General features: G+C 47.6%; 1 protein-coding gene across 7 annotated transcripts in view; it reads right to left on the reverse strand.

The window, feature by feature from the left end:
* DENND4C (DENN domain containing 4C) overlaps window positions 1–25,072 on the reverse strand; it is a 177,188-nt gene that overhangs the window by 104,961 nt on the left and 47,155 nt on the right. For 6 of the 7 annotated variants that reach the window (XM_059724675.1, XM_059724674.1, XM_059724678.1 and 3 more), the window contains exon 2: window positions 12,696–13,017. In XM_059724675.1, coding sequence (XP_059580658.1) covers window positions 12,696–13,000 — 305 coding nt within the window. In that variant the 5' untranslated portion in view covers window positions 13,001–13,017. Of the gene's footprint in view, window positions 1–12,695; window positions 13,018–25,072 lie in introns of those variants that run through there. The other variant, XM_059724677.1, reaches the window with a different exon arrangement.

Below are 25,072 nucleotides of genomic sequence, written 5' to 3' on the forward strand. Positions count from 1 at the left end.
AGAAACGTGATGGAGAAGAGAGAGTAATGATGCTAGAGGATTCTGACCAAGAGTGATGGGGACCGGGGGCAAACATCGAAGTGATTCCCGTCTCCCCTGATGAGCCCCTGGTTAGAATGCAAGTGGGGGGAGAACTCACTGATTTTTTAGTGGACAGTGGAGACACTCATTCAGTTGTGACAAATTTTAAAGGACCCCTGTCAAAAACCAAGATCCCCAGTGGGAGCAACAGGTCAACAGACCCATCGTCCTTTTGTACCCCCCATGGAGTGTAAATTGGGAGGAAAGTATATCACCAGTTCCTGTATATGCCCGAGTGTCCCCTGCCCTTGTTTGGAAGGGACTTGCTGTGCAAGCTGCAGGCTCAACTAACCTTTTCAGATTATCATGAACATACCAACAGAAGAGGCCTGGAAGGCTCAAATGTGTCTTCTGCGAGGGATAGGGGAGGAAGGGAAAATCCCCCCCCGAAGTAGAAGACGCTGTAGTACCCTGGGTATGGGCGGGAGAAAAGCCAGGGAGAGCAAAGCTGGCCACCCCCGTCAGAGTTGACTTGAAATCCAGGGTTAATCCACCCAGGGTACCACAGTATCGATTAAAATTGGAAGCTTGGAAAGGTTTGGAACCGCTTATAAAGCAATTCCTCGAACATGGATTGCTCCGGGAGTGCCTGTTCAGAAGCCCCACAGTAACGAGTACCGTTTTGTGCAGGACCTGAGGGCTGTAAATAAGGCGACGGTGACCCTTCACCCGGTGGTACCGAATCCTTATACCTTGCTGGCTATGTTGTCTGCAACAGACAGATGGTTCACAGTCCTGGATCTGAAAAATGCCGTTTTCTGCATCCCACTTGAAGAGAACAGCCAGGAAATCTTCGCATTTGAGTGGGAAGACCCGAATACTAGGAGAAAAACACAACTGTGCTGGACTGTCTTACCACAAGGTTTCAAAAACAGCCCCACCATCTTTAGTACAGCCTTAAGTACTGACCTCCAGAAGCGGGACAAGGGACCATCGGGGACCTTGTTACAGTATGTCGACGACTTGTTAATTGCAGCTGCCACCAAACAAGAGTGCCATCAACTGACCGTGAGCTTGCTGAACTTCCTGGGACAAGTGGGGTACCGAGTATCCCGGAAGAAGGCCCGGACAGAGCAGGAGAAGGTACGGTACCTGGGATTTGATATCTCGCAAGGCCAGAGAGCACTGGGCCCCGAGAGAAAAGAGGCTATCTGCTGAATGGTGGCTCCACGGACCAAGAGACAGTTAAGAGGCTTCTTGGGAATGGCAGGATTCTGCCGAATCTGGATCCCCAACTTTGGACTAATAGCCAAGGCTCTTTATGAGGCTACCACTGGCCGCGAGGGAGAACTGCAGTGGACAGCAGAATGCCGAAAGAGTTTCAACACCATCAAGCGGGCCCTCATGACGGCGCCGGCCCTGGGCCTGCCTGACCTCAGTAAACCATTTAAACTTTACGTTCATGAACGTCAAGGGGTCGCGTCGGGAGTGCTGACCCAACACTTAGGTAGCTGGGAGAGACTGGTAGCTTATTTCTCCAAGCAATTGGACCCTACTAGCCTAGGTTGGCCAGCTTGTTTGCGAGCAGTGGCGGCCACAGCTATGTTGGTGGAAGAAGCAAAAAAACTCACCTTAGGACAACCAATGACAGTGTATACTCCGCATTCCGTATTGGCAGTGGTGAATGCGAAAGGGGGGACTTGGCTGTCCCCAGGCTGAATGGCAAAATATCAAGTGGCTCTCCTGGACCAGGGAGACATTAATCTGCAGATTACCAGTACCCTCAACCCGGCTACATTATTGCCTGTGGAACAGGACGAAGAATTACAGCACGACTGCACTGAGACCATTGAGAGTGTGTATGCTAGTAGGCCAGACCTTAAAGACACCCCCTTGCTTAACGCGGACCTCGAATTATATACGAATGGAAGCAGCTTTATGGAAAATGAGATCCGAAGAGCAGGATACGCCGTGGTCACATCATGGGACACCGTTGAAGCAGGAGCCTTGCCTCCAAATACGTCTGCGCAAAGAGCTGAGCTTATTGCATTGACCCGAGCTCTTCACCTGGCAAAGGGAAAGACGGCCACGATCTACACAGACTCAAAGTATGCTTTTGGAGTTTTACACGCACATGGAGCTATATGGAAAGAGAGAGGACTCTTGACGGTGAATAAAAGCCCAGTGAAGTACGGGACAGAAATTTTGAAGCTACTTGAGGCTGTGATGGAACCCGTGAAGTAGCTGTGGTACACTGTAAGGCCCACCAGAAGGGAGCCAGTGAGGTCATAAGAGGAAATCGGCGGGCCGATGCTGCAGCAAAAGGAGCCACTAGAGAACCAGTTCAAAAGACTCCAATACTGGCATTGGTGCCTCAAGTGGTACTACCGGAAGGACCCCCGAAGTACACTGAAAAAGAAAATCAACTTGCAGAGAAATTGGGAAGCAAGGAACAACAAGATGGATGGTGGGTTTTGCCCGAAGGGCAGGTCTTGGTGCCGAGATTGATTCTCGGTAAAGTGCTCCAAGAATATCACCAGAGCACTCACTTGGGTACCGACGCCATGACCCAAGGTCTCTGAAGAATTGTAGTGGGACCCAGAATGAGGAAGATGGCAGAACAGATAGTGTGAAGATGTTCTGTCTGTTGTGCCAACAACCCTAAGATTTCCCCCAAACCTCCACCGGGAACAGGGAGACAAGGACTGCTAGCAGGCGAATGCTGGCAAATAGATTTCTCTGAAGTTCCTAGGAAAGGACACTGCAAGTACCTCTTGGTACTTATAGATACTTTGACTGGATGGACCGAGGCTTTCCCGTGCCGAACCACTCAGGTGAGGGAAGTAGTTCGAGTGATGCTAAAGGATATAATTCCACGATTTGGAATTCCGGAAGGACTGGCCTCAGACCGAGGGCCACACTTTGTGTCAGAAATAACCCAAAGAGTTTCCCAAGCTCTGGGAATACAATGGGACCTTCACACAGCTTGGAGGCCACAGTCTAGTGGGCGGGTAGAAAGGATGAATCAGACACTAAAGATTTGGGGTTACTTTTTTTAAATCCAAAAATTGGGAATCTAATTATTGGAGTGGCAGGAAAGAGGGATTTTTATTTTTAAATCAGAGAAAGCCAGGATCCCTGCTAATAAACTGCTAATAAACACACTTATATCAGGTTATCTGTATAGGCAGAGGCTGGCCTTTTAGGATTGTGGTTAGCTTGGCATATGGCCAAGTCATTACCGTGCATGAAGTTTGTATTCTTAATGACAGTTTCACAAGAACCTGGGCAAAATAACAGTATAGTTAACAGATAACTAACATTTACAGAGAAACTCTAAAAAAAAAAAGAGACTTAATTAAAGATTGGTAGGTCTTCACCATTTCTGAAAGTCCAGCCACTTAATGTAGGTGTCTAACTACAGGAGTAGTAAGTGTTGCGTTGTCAGAGGCAAAGCAAACTTTCATAATATTTGCTCATGTTGTACTTTGGTATATCTTATGCTACGTGTTTATCAGCATTCAGAAGCATTACATTGTCACTGAAATCATTCCAGTTGTTGTTAAGAGAAATGTTGGAGGCCTTGGGGAACTTTTAGAAAAAGTAAACCAGCAGATTTGAGATTCATGGTTTGTTTGGGGCTCTGTAAGACTTACCCTAAAAACTACCCATTTTTAATTGGCTAATGTTTTCTGTTTAAATACCTTCTAGGAATACAATTAGTTATACATATGTTTGGTAGAAAGTGAGTCACTGGGCTATGGCCAGTGGTAAGAAAAGCAGCGGTCAAGCTATACCACAGCATATAACTAAAGCTCATGTCCTCCTCCCACACACAACAAAGTAATGGTTTGGTCTAATCCTTTCTATAGCACTCATGAAGCACTTGCACATTCAGAAAAGTGTCAGATTTAACAAATGTACTTTCCGTACCCTAAAGGCTATCATCACTAAGGATACAAGCTAATTATTTTCTTTTTCTTATTTCCAAGGATGACAGCATCTAGTTCCTGGTCTACAGTCCATTTCATTTTTTTTAAAGTAGACAGTGCACCTGTAATTACAACTCTCTCAAGTACTAAAACTGACGAATCACTAAATCAGTCAGGCTGAAGTTTTCAAGCAGCTGAATCTTCACATGCTTGAAAAACTAAGAAGATCTGGAGCTAGCTCATGGTGCCATGCCTTCAGAGGTGGAGGTACTAAATAGTAAGTATGGCGCATTAATGCATATGTAGACATGCTCTCTGAGTGTATAAAAATATACTTAATTGATCACAGCTTCTAACTATTATGCCCTTTCAGAGTCAGCAACAGAGGCTAAGCCCTGATCAGAGCATATTGTTTACACTTGTACCACATTTTGGAGATAAACCTTTTGACAGGTAAGACTTGTTCCTAATTTCTGTAATTTCATGTTTTGGCCCCAAACCAAAAGGCCATTTTAAATAACCGGGGTCTTTACACTGACTTCATTAGGGTTTGTCTGAATGAGGACTGTCTTGGAATGAAGTCATCATTTCTTCAAGATGTGAATCCTCTCTTTACATGTACAAGAACACCTCTGATGTTCTTTTATACGTTTTTTTTTTTATATTGCATGTGTGTATATTCTGTCATTACCTGCTCTCTTAGAGTTAAAGTATGAAGCAATGCATCAGCACATCCTCAGCAAAATACCCTATTTACTCAATTCCAGGATGAAGTTTTTTTTCCCCATTCAACATGGGGAAAACCAAGACTTGACTTAGAATCAAGTATCAGAACGCTCCAGATGAGAGCTGTGGAGAGCAGCAGCATGGGGAGGTTGGCTCAGCTGGAGACAGTGGCAGTGGTGCAGCCTGCAGGTTCTTCCTTCCCTGTCCATCTTCCCTCCCCCTGTCAACCCATTGCTTGGGAGCAGGCTAGATGGAGGAAAGTGTGCACTGCCACTGTTGCTCCTTGCAGTGTGGAGCAGAAGCGGCTTTGGGGCTCCCCTGGTGCCTGAGAACTTTGTGGAATACGTGTGCAGGGAGCTGAGCTTGGCCAGAGGGCAGCATCAGCAATGTGCAGGTTCCTCCTTCCAGAGTCCATTCCCTGCTTATCTCCTCTCCCCTCTTCTCCACCTCCTCCCACCCCCAATCTGCTTCACTGGCAGGGAGCCAGGAAGGGAAGAAGGAATCTGCACACTACTACTGCTGTCCCCAACTCAGCTGGGCTCCCAGAACAGCTGCTCCCTGCTGCACTGGGCAGGAGCAGGTCACCAGTGGCTCTGGGGCTCCCCCTATGCCTGGATCAGCCAAGGACAGCAGTGGAAGCAGGGGAAAGCAGAAAGGCAAGAGATGGGGGAAGGAGGCAGAGGAGGGGCAACTGGCTGCGGGGGGAGGGGGGGCAGTTTTCAAGGAGCGGAGCAAGGGGCAGGGATCAGGCTGCCTGCTTTCCCCAGTGCTTATCTTCCCCACAATACCTGCTTTCCCACCACAGTGGTTGGGGAGAAGGGGAAGAGGTAGAAGTGGGGAACAAATTTAAGATGACCCCTCATAATTAGATTCTAGAAGCAGAAGATTACAACAAATTTATATATTTTTCCATGTCTAAAATGTAATTATTGGGCAGCTGTCTTAAATTGCAAGTCATCTTGGATTCAGGTAAATACAGTCAATTGCTGCTTTTCCAGAAATTTACAACTTTCCTCAAAAATAAGCATTTCTAGCCTAAATTTCTATGAAATATAGAAAAAAGTTTTAAGTATCAGTACACTCTCAAGTTACACTCTTTTCCCCACAGACTGAGTATACCAGCTATTACCAATAAACACAACAAAATGGGGACATCACCATCCTGTGAAATTTGCTGATGCCCGTGAAAGCTAAGTGTGAACACTACAGCACCGTCTTTGGCGTTCAGCCCCACCTCACTTGAATGAGCATCTCCAAAATTCTTTCATAAAAAACCCCCAAATCCATGTTTTTCTACGATTAAAATGAAATGCCACTATATATATAGATAGGTAGCAGTTGAGCACAATTTTTATTGATATATTTACAATTTTTAAGCAATTTGTGAGCTTACCAGTGCCTCAATCATGATAATAAAATACATTCTAAATAACTATATAGTTTGGAGTTGATTTTGGGTTTGTTTGTTTTTTTATGATGGAAAAGTCAGAATTCCCCCTGCACCCTTCACTTATTAGGACATGGGTCGAGCTGTGGCTGTCCCCCTCCCTCCCTGCTGCTTTGTGGTGCTGAGTAGCCCTGTGTTATCTGTTAGCTCTGTGCTCCTGAGGGAACCCCAGTACCCAGCTTGCTGGACTTACAATGGACTTTTCCTTTCCCTCCCTGTCCCCTACACCTCACTAGAACTAAGCAGAAGAAAAATATAATAGGCATCTTGGGTCGTACATTCCCTGGTCCCAGTATGGGAGGCCTATTTAAATTTGGTTGACTAAAACTTGGTTGCCAGTTTAGGGGATGCTGAGGCAAGAGACCGAGTCAGAGGGGGTATGGGCGACATTTGAACAGTGGTTAAGGTTCATCACAACGTCCAGCCCGTTGGAGCCCTGACCACAAATGCTGTCATACTTTTCCCGGGATGACTGGTAGAAGTCCTCCCCACAAAGTTTATGAATGCTCCAAGTAATCCCCTTAAGTATGTTAAAAGACTACAGTAAGATCTGAAAGTCGTGCTAAGATAAGGCCTATTCACAACAGGTAAAACACAAAACACTGATGCTGACTTCACAGTGCAAGCATAGCTACGCCATCTGAGAAGAAATAATGCAGTAACCCTTCCAGTATATCTTCTGTAGTCATAATAGACTACAGAAGCCAAGAATGGGGGCTGCCAGATAACAAAATATGCTGGTTAATTGAGCAGCCCAAACAGGAATCCTTGCCTGTTTGGGCCACTGCTTCTCCCACGGCATCCACAGCGTTGCCGCTCCTCCCACAGCATCGCTGCCACTCCCATGGGCCCTGTGGGACAGGGAGGCAGGCCCCACACAGCCTGTTATGCCCCCAGGCCATGGGGACTGAGCAGCGCAGGCTGCTTTGGCCGTGGGGGCTCGGAGAAACCGGAAGTGCCACGGTGGGCACTTCCAGTTTCACTTTTCCTTACGAGCCGGCATGCCAGTTAACAGAGCATGCCAGTTTGTAAGGTGCCAGTTACCAGAGATTTTATTGTAACAGGATTTTCCCCGTCAATTATGGCTTGGGACCCTCTTGATTTACACAATTAAAAGAATGCTTTGAAGAGGCTGGATTAAGGGTATAAGAAAGCTGTAAAGCAGCAACCAGTGTGCTTCAAGAGGGAGAAATCTCTCTGACACCATCTGCTGTTCTTCTTGAGAAGCTGGGATAAACAGATTGTCTTTTTCCACTGCCTGTTTAACCTTCAAGGATCGTGCTAGGAACTTTGCCGTCAACAGAACATCCAAGTGTCTTGGAATCCCAGCTCCCTCCCCCTGTCCGTAGCTTTCTGAACCTGAATTGTATTAGTTAAGCTTTGAGCTAGGTTTCCCCAAATACTCAACTGAACCGGGGTAATATTGTAATTATTTTTGTTTGTTTTTCCTTGCATGGCTATTGTTACTAATACCATCATAAATTTCATATACTTAGCAATAAATAACTTTTATAGTCAAACTGGTGGTAACCAGGTGTATTTTTCCTTTTCTGCTTCCCCTTCCCCACTTGCTCTGCAGCAATGCTTCTTTTACCTAAGCCAAAGATCCCTGTAAAACCTAAAATTACTGTGGGGTTTGCTCATCAAAAGGCTATCACAGGGGTGGGCAAAATATGGCGCATGGCCTGCAGGCTGGATGCAGCCCACCAGGCCATCCTGTCTGGCCCGCAGGGCCCCTAGATATTTTTATTTATATTAATTATTTATTTGCCTCTGACTCCCATCAAAAGTGACAGGAGCAGGGGACAGCAGGCCCCTGGAAGAGCAGGGACCACCCTGCCCTCCCTCCCTCCCCACACCGCTGGAGGGACCATGGGGCTGTTTGCGCCTGTGCTGGAGTGAGAAACTCAAGAGGGGGTCAGGGCTGCGTGCGCTGGTCCCCATCTAACCACGGGGCTGGGGCGGGGGGTTGGAAGCAAGGGGGTGTGCGGAAGCCACCACCGGCAGGGCCCAGAGCGGGGTGGCCCTCTCTCCCTGCTGGGGCAGCCCAGTCCTGCTCCGTAGAACCCAGCCAGCTGCACCCCGGGCTCCAGCCACCCTGCTCTATGCCCTGCCGGCACTGGGCCCAGGGCACTGCCTGGTTGTCACTGGCTCCCAACCCCCCGTCCAGCTCTGGGGACAGTGCAGGGGGTGGCTGGGGCTGCTGGGGGCAGCACAACCCAGCAGGGGCATGGCCTGGGGAGGTGGCACAGAACTTGCAATCCGCTCCTGAGGCTTGGGGCAGCAACAGCCCGGCTGCCCTCCCCACGGGAGGCTCTGGTGGGTGCCGCCACCCCAGGGGGAAGGCCCAGTCCCCCCCTGTCCCACAGGGGCCCGGCTGCAGCTCGCTCCCCAGCACCAGGACGGGCGGGGAGGCTGCTCCAGGAGCAGGAGCAGAACCGAGGCTTCTCTGCTCCAGAAGCTCCTGCGGCTGCAAGGAGCCCAGGCGCCCCAGGGAAGCTCCTGGCCGGCCCCAGGGGCAGCGCAGGTAGCCTCCCAATGCTGCTTTGGGTGACACAACCTGGCAGGGTCCTGGCAGGGCACGGGAAGCTTGGAGAGGCTGCAGAAGCTTTCAGAGCAAAAAAAATGCAGCCATGGCTCCGCTCCAGCTCCTGGTGCAGCCTCCCGCCCGTCCTGGGGCTGGGGGGGCGAGCTGCTGTCAGGCTGTCGGGCCTCTGTGGGGCAGAAGGGGGGCTGGGACTTCCCCCAGGATGGTGGCACACACCAGGGCTGCCCGTAGGGGGGGCAGCCAGGCCGTTAACACATCCCTGGGCTTTCCACATCCTGGGCCACGTGCCACCCCCAGCGGCCCCGACCAGGAGCTTCCCCAAGGCCTCCAGCCTCCTGGAAGCTGCAGGAGCTTCTGAAGCAGAAAAGCAGCTGAGGTCTCTGCTCTGGCTCCTGGTGCAGCCTCCCCTCCTGTCCGGGGGCCAGGGGGCGAGCTGCTGCCAGGCCACTGGGCCCCTGTGGTGTGTGGTGGGGGCCTGGGCCATCCCCCCAGAGTGGTGGCAACCCCCAGACCACCCGTGGCGGGGGCAGCCAGGTCTTACCGCCCCAAGCCTCAGAAGCGTGATGCAAGTTCCGTGCCACCTCCCTGGATTTCCCGCGTCCTGGGCCATGTCAGGAGCTGCTGGAGTGCAAACATAACCACAAGGCTTCAGGCAGCAAGGGCACAGCTGACTCCTCCCTTGGAACCCTTCCTGCAAACCCCACAGCCACACCGTCCTCCAGACACAATCGCACATCCCACAAATACCACACACCCATCCACAGCTCCTCACAAACCCCACATCCACCCACCCATACCCCCTGACACTCCTGCACACTATACAAGAGTAGGACTGCATTTTGAGCTATTATGCAATCACTTCTACATATAAAGCATAAACACACACATATCAAGACAAAAATATATATTTTTAATTGAATTAAAATATAATATTATGGGTATTTGATTTTTAGTACATAATTTGTTTTTTTTTCCAGTTCTAAGATAGCAAACCTTCTTCTCCAAAGGAGTTCTTCCAGGGGGCAAGGGGTGGGACTTCCTGTGGCAAGGGTCAGAGGTCAGGGTGGGACTTCTGGTCCCAAGATGGTGACAAGGGGTGGGGCACCTGTCAAGGGGCAGGGTTACCCATGTGTCCCTCAATAGCTTGCCAAAACTCGCTAAGCGGCCCTCTGCCCAAAATAATTGCTTGCCACTGGGCTATTGCTACTAAGACAGTTAGGGCAAAATATTGGGATATGCTGAGTTTGAGACACATAAGTGGATCAGCCTATATAGGCTGATTGACCCAGTTTGGCTCAGACATACCCTAATGAACTGAATGCTGGCTCATAGGGGTGTCAGCTGGACACCTAGCCTCATTCAGAGGTATTCTGTTCACCTATGTGCTTGTGTCTGACTGCATTTTATTGCTACCTTAATGAACTGATTCCTGGCATATGAGGGTGTCATCAGCCTGTACACACTGCTCAACCTGGCCGGGTCAGGCATGTCACATTAATCTTTGCATGTGTGTATGTATTTGACTGATTTGGTGGCTGGAAGAACCCAGCCCCATTGAAACTGAGTCCTACAAGATAGCTCCATTGGGGGTGAGGACTTGCAGAAGGGAGAGATACAGCTCCATATAGAAATACAAGTAACACAAGCAGCACATTGATAGAATTACAGAGACCCCAGAAATGTACCCCTAATAAATGAGCACACCCCAAAGTGATGGGCGAATCTGGTAACACCCAACATGCTGCTGCCCTGTCCCTGCTCATGCCATTACCCCTCACTGCCAAGCCACAGCCCCACCAGTGCCCCTCACTCCTGACCTATGACCCCTTCCTGCCCCCCCCACCTTGATCTCTCCTGGCACAGCTTCCCACTGCACCAGGTGGGTATGTGGGGAAAGGTGCATGTGCATGGGGCAAGGGGTGTGTTGGGAAGGAGGCATGTGTGGGCATAGGTAACACCATTGGTGATGCATTGGGGGTGCATGCCCCCCCCCAGATTTCTGTGCCAATAGCAGGGCATGGGGCATACGGCTCAGGCATGGTCAAACCAGGCACCAGGCAGGAGCTGCCTCCGTGGCCCAGTGGGTGCAACCCAGCATAGGAGGGCAGAGCAAGGAGTGGAGACTCAGTGCTGCTGCTTACAGAAGCCTCATGCCAGCCACACTGCCATGGCCACCAAGGTGAGGTGCCCCCTGCCCACCAGGCAGCAGCAGGGGTGGTAGCATGGAGTTGTACAACCACATCCCGCTATGACAGCCATCTGCCTCCTTTAATAGCAGTTTGGCTTTAATTAAATTTATTACACAACTCACTATTTTTTCCTTTAGGAACCTACCTCATCAGTGCCGCCTGAACTACTCTATGACAGTTTTGCACATTTTTTGTACATTTGTCAAAACTGAGGCCAATGGACTAGCCATTTGAGAAGCAAGACTAACATTTCATTTCCCTAAAGGAACAGTAAGCCATTTGTCACTGCCAAAACCTATCTATTGGAAACTGATGAGATTCCTTGGGTCTCAAATAAAAATTGGCAAATGGCACGGGTAACTTTAAAATATTCATTAAAGAAAACAAAAACAGCAAAGATAATGTGTCTAATCCTGAAAGAAAGCACTTGCATCAAACAGGTAGAGCACAGAGTAACAGTTATCTTTGAGCTTCCACTTGAAAAATGCCAATTCAGGGAAACTAAAGCTTTGTATAAGAATAAATTCAACATTCTTGGAAAAGACTGAATTTCTGGTCAGCATCAATGGCAGACACCCCAGAGCAGCCATTTATTAGGTCAGTCACTAGGTTACTCACCAGAAACTTGGACTTTTCACACGACAGGCTAGTACCCTAACTACTGAGGTACTGGCTCTTCTGAGGAGGGTTGTTAATCTCATATTTTTCTACCAAAAAGGCCCAAAAAATTACTGTCTTGTCCTAAAGTGGAAAAAGAAATCTCAAAAATCTTCAGACAGAAGAACAGTTTTCCATCCAAGCCTAGCCCCAGCATTAGCCTAGACTGCTAGCGAGTACGGCAGCATACAGGAGTTTATAAGCTCCACAGAGAACTGTTTCCAATACTGAAGGACTGAGTTTTACAATTCATCCCCTCTACCAACTCTTGGGAGGAAATATTTTGGGAAGATTATTTACTCTCTAAAGCAGAATTTGAAAGAATAGTCAGTTGTGGTTTCAGAAATTATGACCATCTGAGGCAAGAGTAAACAAAATACAGGGCTTTCCATTATGAAATATCGCTCACATGAAGCTACAAAAGCATCCATTAAAAGAATTAAGCTAATGTATTTGTCCTCAGTGAAAAAAAAAAATGTTCACAAATATTTTCAATACAGGATCAGCAGCAAACTTCTTACAGTATTTACTGGTTACAAAAATAAGCTCCAAAAAAGTTTTAAAAATCAAAGACTTATTTTAATAAGTTTATAGATGCAATATTATAATTTTGTATGTATGCATTTATTTGAAATACAGAATTAGAGGCCATAACTAAACCAAGAAGAGCTGTACTACAAGGTTAATTTGCTCTATACAACCCTGCCTGACCTTGCAGTCAATCCTACAAGTGCTCAGAGACTCCAGACAAGGCAGCTGGCACCAGATATATTGTTCATAGCCATTAAAAAGCAAAAGCTATTTTTAAAAGGTGTTTATGTGAAGTTCATATTCGTTAGATCTTATTAAAATCATTGATATGCATAATATTTTCTATTTCCATGTTTTTCTATACCATTCACCAGTTCATATCTCCTCCGACTGAACCACTCTGCAATTCTTACATACCAGAAAATAAATCTCAAACCACAATGTACTTGCTACTTACTAAATTTCAGATTTAGACCCCTTTGTTTCTCTTATTAATTTTAAAGAAAATTTGTCAGAGCGCATTCTCTCTCTCTTTTTTTTTTCCTTTTTCTTTTTTTTTTGCTTCAGGCATCATCCTCTTTTTGTACAGAAGTACCATTTATGATCATTAGATAACAGAAATCACTAGAAAAAATAAATCTTACCCAATGTCTGTAAGAGGTGGTTTGTCCCAGCCCCTCTTGTAGCAAAGAAAAAGCTCTGGACTTTTAAGACTGCCGTAGTTCAAGTTGGCTTGAAGGGCTGTGGGGGTGGATTCAACACAGGTGTAACCCTCAGGGACAGTTTCACCAGCTGACTTGATAATGACAGCAATGTCTGTAATTGGAGCCTTTGGACCGGTTGACTTTGTTTCGCAGCGGCTTATTTCTTGGTCCAGAAGAGTTGAAGTGTCAGTCAGTCCTGCCACCACAAAGTAGTCAGCCACCCTTGGACCTTTGTCTTCTATCATGGTTGTATCTCAATTTCCTAAAAATAAAAAAAATTCCTGTTCATAGTTTCCAAGTAATAATATTTCTACAACTTCCTCACAATAGCCAAAACCAAAGAAACAGAAACGTAAATCTCAAACTCTGCCAAATTAAACACAATGTTGAAGAAACTGGAGTTTTGACCTGTAATGCCATAATCAGGTGTTTTGGGGTACAAAGCCTCATTTGGCAAGAGTAGGCAAGATCAATTATAGTAACTACAGGCTCTGAAAAGTTAAGAGCCTAAAAAGGCTCAAATGACTTTTTGTTAACTGTGGCCATCCTTAAGTCTCCCTGTACCATCAATTCATCCAGGTACCCTTAAATTTAAGTTTACATGTTAATGTCCTCAAAACTAGCCCATGGTAACACAGCACACTAAGGAAACTGAATTATTCCTTTTTAAACACTGTGTAATGCATAACAGAAAACACATGAGCACAACTTTCCTCCACATACTTCATCTGTTCTATTCCACAGAGTTAAAAGCTTTAACACCGAATCTTTTAGATCAGGGTTCTCAATCTTTTTTGTACCAGGACACATTTCTAAATACTGATGGCCACTCCTAACCTGCTGCCTCCCACCCCTAGTTCCCAGCTCTAGGGGTGCAGTGATAAAGATTTTTTGAGCCGATACCAATCCAATTACTAATATGCAGCCTTGAGACCAGTGTTTGGCTGCTAAGTCGGGGGGGGAGTGGGGGGGGCAGATCAAGGCCCCTGATGTAAGGAAGGAGTGGGGCTAGGGCAGGGGGTACACTCTGCCCAGCCAGGGCAGGGGACAGAGCCTCAAGAAGCTTGTCCAGGGGATGCGGGGGGAAAGACAATCCCGCCACTGTTGCTACCCCCAGAGGAGGCATGGGGGCCATGTGCCTCTGGATCTGTGCACAGGGCGAGAGTGGGCTAGGGCCGGGGCTGTGTCAAGCTGTTCCCGGTGGCGGGGGCTGGGCTGGGGCTGCAGTCAGGCTGGCTGGTGACAGCCCCCCGTAGCCCCCTCCCAGCACCGCCACCACCACCACCACCCAGCCCGAGTGCAACCCCAGCCCAGCCCCCCTCCCCTGCTGGAAAGAGCCCCCTGTCCCCAGCCATGCAGCAGCAGTCCACCCTCACCCAGCGCACAGAGCCAGAGAACATGTGCCCCATGCCTCCTCCAGGGGCACCCCCCGCATGCCCCTTGGATGAGCTGCTTGCAGCTCTGTCCCATACCCTGCCCTGGCTGGGCAGCACCTGTCCCTGCCCCAGCCCCACTCCCTCCCTCAATGTGGGGGCTTCAATCTGCCCCTTCCCACACCCTTTCCCTACCCCCACCCGTTCCCCCCCAGACTTGGCAGCTGGATGCTGCTCTCCAAGCTCCCAGGCTGGCCCTGTGATGCCGCGGCTGTGCACATGCACGCGGCATTTATCGATGACATTATCGGCCACATCAGCCAAAAAAATCCGATTGCCGATAATGTCAATTTTCCTTTTAATCAGTGCTGATATGATATGGACTGATGTATCAGTGCACCTCCACCCAGGCTCCTAGTGTGTGAGGTAGCATTGGGGGGGGGGAGGGGGGGAAGGCTATGGAGGCCCCAAGCAGCCACTTGCAGGCTGGAACTCTGCCAGCCTGCAAGGGAAAAGTGATGGTTTGCCACATTTTTCTCCTTTAAAGGAAAATCCATTTTAAAACTTCTTTAATCCATTTTTAAAGTTTGGTTGTAACCCTCTCATATATTCTTGTGACCCATTTTTGGGTCGCAACCCACAGGTTGGGAAACGCTGCTTTAGATCTCTAAGAGTTACAACATCTGAAAATTAATTTCACACAACTACAAATTCAATGTACTTCAGCAGCTGATCAGCCAGTATATGTCACTACAACTGCACATTCCACACCTGGAAAAAGCTATTGTTTCATAGCCCAAGATGATCAAACATTATATTTTAAGATAATGATTATTACTATGAGGAAAATGATTGTTGCTACATCATTATTGTTACCAAGTAATGATTATTACTATTGTTCAGATCCAAGAGGTGGAGACCTCTTACTATAGTCAAAGTTTGAAAGGAATTTTTCATTTTTGCAGTTTCTCAGGCTAGTTCTAGAGGTACACCGATACATTAGTCCATATCATATCAGCACCAATTAAAGCAAAATTGACATTATCGGCAATGAGCTTTCTTTGGCTGATGTGGCTGATAATGTTGCTGATAAATGCCATGTGCATGCATGTACCCACAGCATACACATGGCCAGCCTGGCAGCTTAGAGAACAGCATCTGGCTGGTAAATCTGTTGGGGGGGGGGGGGGGGGAAGGGGGAGGGAAGAAGCTTGGGGGCCTACAGATAATTTTGGGGTGGCTATAGCCCCCCGTAAGCCCCATCCCAGTGCCGCCACCGCCCTGAGTGCAGCCCCGACTATAGCCCTGACTCAAACCCTGCAACGGGAAGAGTCTGGTGTCGCCACTGGTCCCAGCCTGCAGCAGCAACCCACCCTTGCCCCGGCCACAGGTCCAGGGGGGCACTCCCCCCCATGCCTCCCCCAGGGAGGCGCATAGCAGCAGATGCCCCCCCTCCTCCCAGACAAACCACTCACAGCTCCATCCTTCACTCTGCCCTGCCCGGCCCCAGCTGGGCAGTGCCTGCCCCTGCCCCAGCCCCACTTCCTTCCTCTCTCACCACAGGGGGCTCAATCTGCCCCCCTGCCCCTTCCCCCCCAAAAAGATTTATCACGTGGATGTGGCTCTCTAAGCTGCCAGGCTGCATACCAGCAATCAGATTGGTATCAGCTGATATGGCTCATTAATAATCAGCCATTGGTACTGGCCCCAAAAATCCTTATTGGTGCATCCCTACTAATTTCACTACTTTCTGAATGTACTTAATTAAACAGGAAGAAAGCAATACATTTCAGAGTTTCCCTTCTTCCCTTAATAGCACAAAGGTGCTGAGATGGCTGATAGTAACCAGTTCCAGAACTGCAGAGTAGCTAACCAAAGTAGAGAAATGTACAGATTAAGAAAGTGTCTACACTCTAGTCATTCTCAACCATTCACTGGAATACAAGGATTCACATCCTGTATGCTTATTATTGAGAAATATGCTTATTGCTGAGAAATCTTTATGCAACTCAGATACCCACAACAGGAGAACAGGGAACTGCAACTGTGAAAAAAGCAAAATATTAATGTGTCTGTAACTCTACAGCACTCCAGTGCTTTGAATGGCCAAGTTCTTCATTTTTTGGAATTGTTATTACCCAAGGACTTCCAACAATGCACAACATCTAGCTTACTGACACCTTTTATACAGCTGGAATGAAAGAGCTTCCATCTTTCAGAAACCACAGCCTGTGAGATTTTCACCAGAAGGTCTGCCTCAAAATTATAAGGTAACACTGAAGTGTTTCTAAACCTCCCTACACAATGTGTGGTCAGAACTTGTGGTCAAAGATATAAATTGTTTCAGAGACACTGACTTCATACTGTCAGCTGTGAAGCTCTCAGTGTAGAATATCAGAAAGTATTTGCAATAATGCAAATGCCATATTACAATAATCTTCCTTTCTTGTGTCAGGAGCTATCTTCTGGCTTAAAAAAAATAAATTCAAGTCATATTTGTCTGAAAGGCTCTGGTTGCAACTCCCAGGAAAAGTGTAATACCATAGTTACTCGAAAATAAGACACCCCCCCTAATAATTAGATTGTATTTATGGATAAATGTATAGTTTTTAAATAATTTTTCAGATATAAAATCTAATTATTGTAGGTTTGACTTGAATTTGTCCCCTTCCCACTGCTACAGCAGGAAAAATAAATCTAGGGGGTCAGGTAGCCCCCTTCCCCTCTGCCCCCCAGCTTCTTTCCTCTGCAGCCCCTTCCCCTCCTCATTGTTAAACGCCACTCTCTCTTAGACCCCTAAGCACATGGAAGTGAGGGGCAAATTTCCAAACACTGACCTTGAAATAAATATACCAGTAGTAATTTGTATAAAGTAGCCATAGACTTAGTTCATACAGAATTGATGCATTTTACCTTTATGAAACTGCTGAAAGTTTCAGCACAGGTACACCATAAACACGCTTCTAAGTATCATTTTTGTACTTCCTTATATATAGTACACACTGTGCATGATATTAATCCAAAACCAAAATGTTAATGATTTACCAAGTTTTCAGGGTGTTGATCTAAGGCAGACAAGGTTCTTCCTACACCCTTCTTCCTTGTTTGTGCTCTTCCTTATTCCTTGGAAGAAGGGTGTTTGTACCCAAAAGCTTGCAAAGAAATGTTTTTCCAAGTATTTTAGTTGGTCTAATAAAATATATCAGATTTACTCAGAGAACCTTGACTGCCAATGATTTACCAGAACGTTCACTAAGTTGGGCTCCAGCAGAGCCAACAGCATTTCAAGACTTGGTGACCCTACAGCTCAGCAGTGCTTTGTATGTATGTGTACTCCAGGTGCTTCCTGAAAAGGATCCAGGTCCTAATTAGCCCCCCACTCATGACTAGAACCAAGTGTTCTTGTCACAAGTCCTGGAATCCTTAAAAAATGTGTACACAGATGAGGTACATCTCATGGAGGGTGGGGCCACACTAATCATATTCAACAGACCAAGAGAGGGGATGATAGAGGGGGTGACAGAGGGCTTCTGGGTAAATTGTTTGGGACCCCATTTGGTGATGTTGCCAGGAATTTGAGGCTAGTGAAGAAACAGGAATAATTGGAAATGAGAAAGAAAGGTACAGCTCAGCTGAAGAGAAAGTTGAAATATATTCAACATAGTAGCTCACCATGACTTCCTCAAGGAAGATATTGGTAGTACCCATTGAATAGGCTGCACTAACCTATTTTTGTTGTAGGTTTCCATTGGTATGTTTACCCAAAATGAGCTATGTGTTTTACAGTTATGCTTAGTGTTGGCTGCATTTAATCAATTTCATAGTTTGCTTCCATTGCTGAACACATGCTGCTTTTAGCAGCTGTTTAAATGACAGTGTCTTTAATTAAGTTTCCTTGCATACAAATTAATTTGGGGCTCCCCCCCCAAATGCCATTTAGGGGGAAAAAACTCATCTTGTATTTGAGAAAAATCAAGGTAAGTAATTATTGTGGTCTATTCTCCACTGGTGAGGACCACTTCTGGAGAACTGTGCTCTGTTTTGGGATCACCACTATAGAAAGTATGTGGACAAGCTGGAGTGAATACAGCAGAGAGCAAAGAAAATGAGTGTTTTTGTTACAACCAATAACAACCACACAATCCTTCATTTGTCAAATTAGTTACCATAAAAGTGTCGGCCTTTATGCTACTTATTTTATATAGAAACATATTCCAAGGTCAAAGTAAATTAAGTATTAAGCCAAACTTCACATATACATGGAAATATTATTTTAATTTAAAATATACACAATCAATACAAATGCTTACAAAAAGACTCTCCGTATTTTTTGTGCAAGTTTCTCTTTAATATTCAGGAGCATGCAAAAAGCTCCTCTACAGGTGAGCCAGTAGATCAAAACAAAGACAAAAAAACACTTAGGTAACAGTATGGCTAAAGTTTGTTGCCACTCATCATGCTCCATCCTAAGTACAAGTAGTTGGAATAAAGGAGTACTATTTTCTCACATCTAACAGTTCACTAAAATGTCCAGAGTCTCACATCCAGATCTTCACCTTGGACCAGAATATCCCTTAGATAAGAAATAAAATTTGCATCAGGAGAATGTGAAGTTTAACTGATCGAGCATGCAGCAAATAACAAAAACTTTGGTATGCATCCTTGGAAGGTTTTTTTGTTTTTTGTTTTGTTTTTTTAAACCAAAGGGTTTTTTACCAGCCTTTTCACTATGTATTCAGATAATCAAATGTTGTCTTCTCAATGCAAACAATATTTTTTAAATCTGCATTCCAAGTACATTTTTACAGAACAGAGCAATAGAAGATGTGGTTATAGCTATTACGAGAAAAATATTTGGAATTAGCAACACTATTGACTCATAACAGTAATTTGAGACAAGTCTCACACTATTTGGCATTCTTAAAGCTATTGTTCCTGGAAATGTCATCCCATCTGAAACTCAACTTTCACTTAAGATTTGCAGTCTTTTTGGTTACACAAGAAATGCAAAATCATGAACCCTAAACCTAAGGGGCTAGAAAAACAGAAAGCAAGTATAAATCTCATATATTTTACCCTCTCTTAACATTTAGGATTGGAAATGCTATAGCAGCTGTTTAACAAAGAATACCTTAAAATCTTACCCTAAAGCCTAAATCCTATATTGCTTCACAGAAATACATCTTCACTATAAAGTGCTGCAGACAAAAGACTAGAAACATCTGAAATCATTAAGACTACAGCAATATTGAAAACCTGGATTACAGCTGACAAGCCTATGCTGGCATAGGTTATACTGCATTTGCAAGTCATTGGAAAAATAATTTTGCCTAAGTTTACAGTAAATTTGATTGGAGGGGGGGGGGGGGGGGACAGAGAGAAGGGTTAGCCAATCCATCTATATTAGAAACTTGCGTCTTTTTTATTTTAAAATCAAGGCTGGCTAACTTTCAAGCAGTGAGAGGCTGCATGCCCAGTGCGATATGCTGCACTGATGCCCCTACTAAAGCACCATGAACCTGCACAGACACCAACCCTGCTGCGGGTTTAAGGCAGGAGGCTGCCCATTCTTGCCCCAATGCCAGGGGGCACTATCTGCAGCTCTGTTCCACCCCTTCACCCCAGCCCAAACCTCACAGATAGCATCCAGGTGACAATGCTCCCGGCCTACAGCAGACCAAGCTTAGCCCTCATTGTCAGTCCACAGACACAAGCACATTCATACTGCCCTCCTCTTACTAGAGCCTCACACACTCTACCCCCTCTTACAGGGTCTCTTTCATGCATCAACAACTTATACTGCCTCACTCCCTCTTGGAACAGGCCCCTTAGGCCATAGGCTTTAGCCAGTTCATACCTTGAGTGGCAGACGTACCTTTTGGGCCTCTCCCACGACCCTCACTGGGGTAGTGGCCAGCCAATTACCTGACCAGGTCTAAGCATGCCCTGGCCCCTTCCAGGGTAACTCTATACACTCATACATACTGGGCTCCCAGCCCTCTGGTTTTCCCCTCACTGGGGCTCCACGTCTCACAATGCACCCCCTAACTGGGGCTCCACACCGCCCCCTCACTGGGGCCACGGGGCTTCCCTCCCCAATGGGCTCAGGTGGCCATAGGCATGCCTGGCCCCCCTCACTCATTCCTTGGGGTCTTGCACCCCACAGGGCTCAGGTGGCCACAGCCGTGCCTGGCCCCCAACTACATCCGGTGATAAATGACCCACCCAAAGGCAAGGGTTTGGGTTAAGGTGCCCCTACCCGCCTTTCACCGGGGTGGTAACTGGCCTGGTATTTCCTGGAGGCTCCCACACCACTGGGAGCTCTACCAGGCCACTCACTCCCAGCAGGGTGCAGTTTTAGGTTATGCCCAGGACAAGGAGCCTCCAAACCACCCCCTACAGCTCCTGCCCTTATCTCCAGGATGTTGCATGCAGCCTTGCAGCCAGGCAATGCTACTGCCTGCCTGCCAGCAGCAAACTGCTCTCTTTATACAGGCGGCCAGAGGTCTAAAATGGCCGCCGCAGTCAGGCACCTGCTGGCTGCTTGGTTCTGCTCTTGAAGTGGCAGGCACCAACAGTGCCCTGCCACACACCTTCACCCTTAAAATAGTTCCTGGGGGAGGTTTCCCTTGCTTCTCCTACAAAATAGGCTCCCCTCAGAGCCTGTGACAGCCCTCAAGTAGTGAGCACCCCCAAAGGTGCTCCGCCACACACCAAGAAAAGTGTAATATGCAGCCAAGCCCTCCAATACCACCAAATTTGCACTGAGACTGCCTGTGACCATCATCTCACAAATCTCAAAAGGGCTTTCACCCAATAAGGATGCTCCTACAGAGAGATAGAATGTACTTTTAAAAGAGACACCTGGATACCACGTGACAAATTGTTCCAGTACAAAAAGAAAATCCCCATGAATCACAAACCATTGGTTATGACATACCATCCTTCGCTGGAACCTATACGGACAATCCTCAAATAATTACAACTCATACTAGAAGAAGACCCAAGCCTCAAAGAGATCCTTCCACAACCACCCATCCTAGCCTTTAAACAAGCAATGAGCTGCACCAACCTCATCCCCAGAAGCAAACTTCCTATGGCTTAAAGCACACCAAATGGATCTAGACCATGCCAGGACAAAAAAAATAAATAAATAAAAAATGTAAAAACCTGCCATCTCCACCACTCCCACAATAACTACATCATACAACAGAAAAGTCGCCGTTCCTGGATCATACACCTGCACCTCCAGAAATATAATATATCTCATCCAGTGAACTAAATGCCCTGATGGAAAATATGTAAGAGAAACCAAAGAACAACCGTGTATCAGAATGCATGCACACGAAAAATCCATCAAAGACAAAAATACCCAATTACCTGTAGGTGCACACTTCTCACAAGATAACCACTCTCTCTCTAATGTCTCAGTTGTAATCCTCAAAGGGAATTTACAAAACACCTTTTGTAGACGGGCCTATGAACTTTACTTCATAAATCTACTGGAAACAAAAAAATCATGGATTTAATATAGATATTGAATTTATGGCACATTATAAGATGCCTGCCACCTGATAACCCCAAATAACCTGTCTGTATTTTACCGGCTACATTCTATCACTAGTTCTACATTCTTCCTTCCCCTGCAGCTCGTCTCATACCTATTGTGTCCCATTGCATCTGATCCTCAATGCCATGCATTTGTATTTTCATAGATCTGCATTTGACATTTTTGCTTCTATTCTACCTAGGAGAGCACACAAACACCAACAGATGGGGTGCAGTGCACGATAGAGCTGTGGCTCATCAGGTGTAGGGGGAAGAGCGGCTCCTGCCACTCTGCGCACCCTGGGAGGGTACGGGGGGGGGGGAGGTGTGTGCCCCCCCCAGATTTGCACAGGACGGGGCAGGCGGGCTGCAGCTGTGGGCTGGAGCTGGAGCTCCACCAGGCTCTTCTCAGTGGGGGCTAGGCTCAGGGTGGGGGCTATGGAGGGGACTGCAGCCACCCCAAATTTTGCCGTAGCCCAGCTCCCAGCACCACCTCTGCGCACCCAGTGCAGCCCCAGCTCAACACCCTGCCTCTACCCATGCACTGGGAAGAGCCAAGGCTGCGCCAGGCATGCAGCAGTGGCGCTGGGAGTAAGGCTACGGGGGCGGGGGGGAAGGTTACAGAGAAATTTTGGGTAGCTGCAGCCCCCTCCATAGCCTCCGCCAAGAAGAGCCCGGCACAGCCCTGGCTCCAGGCCACAGTTGCAGCCCACCTGCCCCACACAGATCGGGGGGGGGGGGGCACACGCCCCTCCCTGTGCCCTTCCAGGGTGCACACAGTGGCAGGAGACGCCCCTCCCCCCACCACCCCAAACAAACCGCTACGCCATCCTGTGCCCCACCCCGCCCTGGCTGAGCAGCATCTGCCTCTGCCCCCTCCCTCCCTCACCGCAGGGGTCATTGATCTGCCCTTCCCACATCCCTTCCCTCCCCTTCCACCACAACTGACTTACTAGCTGCATGCAGCTTTCCACGCTGCCGGCTGTGCTCCATGCTGCCCGATTACTGTGCTGTGTCTGCACACAGACAGGGGCATTTATTGGCTGCATCGGACCCATTTCCAGTACAGCCAATTTTCTTTATATCGATACCAATCCGATATCGGACCAATGTATCAGTGCACCTCTACACCTGTGTGTAAACAGTTCTTCACCCAAGTTCCTATAAATAATAAAGTGATGTTTCTACTCCACAAGCTTCATCGTTACTATAGACCAGGGGTCAGCAAAACCCCGGCACGCCATTTTCATAGATTCATAGATGTTAGGATCGGAAGGGACCTCAATAGATCATCGAGTCCGACCCTCTGCATAGGCAGGAAAGAGTGCTGGGTCTAGATGTCCCCAGCTAGATGCCTATCTAACCTCCTCTTGAAGACCCCCAGGGTAGGGGAGAGCACCACCTCCCTTGGGAGCCCGTTCCAGACCCTGGCCACTCGAACTGTGAAGAAGTTCTTCCTAATGTCCAATCTAAATCTGCTCTCTGCTAGCTTGTGGCCATTGTTTCTTGTAACCCCCACGGGCGCCTTGGTGAATAAATACTCACCAATTCCCTTCTGTGCCCCCGTGATGAACTTAAAGGCAGCCACAAGGTCACCTCTCAACCTTCTCTTGCGGAGGCTGAAAAGGTCCAGTTTCTCTAGTCTCTCCTCGTAGGGCTTGGTCTGCAGGCCCTTGACCATACGAGTTGCCCTTCTCTGGACCCTCTCCAGGTTATCCGCATCCTTCTTGAAGTGTGGCGCCCAGAATTGCACGCAGTACTCCAACTGCGGTCTGACCAGCGCCCTATAGAGGGGAAGTATCACCTCCTTGGACCTATTCGTCATGCATCTGCCGATGCACTATAAAGTGCCATTGGCTTTTCTGATGGCTTCGTCACACTGCCGGCTCATGTTGATCTTGGAGTCCACTAGGACTCCAAGATCCCTTTCCACCTCTGTGCCACCCAGCAGGTCATTCCCTAGGCTGTAGGTGTGCTGGACATTTTTCCTCCCTAGGTGCACTTTGCATTTCTCCTTGTTGAACTGCATTGTGTTGTTTTCTGCCCACTTGTCCAACCTATCCAGGTCCGCCTGCAGCTGTTCCCTGCCCTCCGGCGTGTCCACTTCTCCCCATAGCTTTGTGTCATCTGCAAACTTGGACAGAGTACATTTGACTCCCTCGTCCAAGTCACTGATGAAGACATTAAACAGTATCGGTCCAAGGACCGAGCCCTGCAGGACCCCACTGCCCACACCCTTCCAGGTCGAGACCGACCCATCCACCACGACTCTCTGGGTGCAACCCTCTAGCCAATTCGCCACCCACCGGACTGTGTAGTCATCCACATCACAGCCTCTTAACTTGTTCACCAGTATGGGGTGGGATACCGTATCGAAGGCCTTCCTGAAGTCTAAGTATACGACATCCACCCCTCCTCCTGTGTCCAGGCGTTTCGTAACCTGGTCATAGAAAGAAACTAGATTGGTCAGGCACGATCTGCCCACCACAAACCCGTGCTGGTTTCCCCTCAGCATAATTTGCCCTGCCGGGCTCTCACAAATGTGAGCCTTGATAATTTTTTCAAAGACTTTACCAAGGATGGAGGTGAGACTGACTGGCCTATAGTTGCCCGGGTCCTCCTTCCTCCCCTTTTTGAAAATGGGGACCACGTTAGCTCTTTTCCAGTCCTCTGGGACTTGGCCCGTGCGCCACGAGTGTTCGAATATTCCCGCCAATGGCTCTGCAATGATGTCGGCCAGTGCCTTCAGCACCCTCGGATGGAGCTCATCCGGGCCTGCCGACTTAAAGGCATCCAGTTCTTCCAAGTGACTCTGCACCACCTCAGGATCTACGTATGGAAGTCTGGCACCTTGCTGCTGCCTCTCTACAACCCCAGTGAGAGACTTGTCATGCCCCTCACTTAGGAACACTGAGGCAAAGAACTCGTTGAGGAGTTCAGCCTTGTCCCTCCTGTCTGTCACCAATTGTTTCTGCCCATTTAGCAGGGGTCCTATTCCTCCCTGGGCCTTCCTTTTACTCCCAATATATCTAAAAAACAATTTCTTGTTGTCTTTTACTTGGGTTGCCATCCTCAGCTCCATGGTAGCTTTGGCCCATCTAACTGCCTCCCTACAAGCACGAGCAGAGGAGGTATATTCATCTTTAGTGATCTCACCCTGTTTCCACTTTTTATGTGCTCCCCTTTTGGCCCTTAGGCTGCCCTGGATTTCTCTGGTCAGCCATGGAAGCCTCCTGGCCCCTTTCCCTCGCTCGGGGATCGTCTTGCTTTGTGCCCGAAGGATCGTTTCCTTAAGGCACAGCCACCCTTCTTGGGCTCCCATCCCTTCAAAACTCTTACTCTGCAGTGCGTCCTTGACTAATCGCCTGAGTGCATTGAGATCAGCTTTCCTAAAGT

Source organism: Alligator mississippiensis, chromosome 3 (genome assembly GCF_030867095.1).
Source record: "Alligator mississippiensis isolate rAllMis1 chromosome 3, rAllMis1, whole genome shotgun sequence".
In the NCBI taxonomy this organism is placed as follows: Eukaryota; Metazoa; Chordata; order Crocodylia; family Alligatoridae; genus Alligator; species Alligator mississippiensis.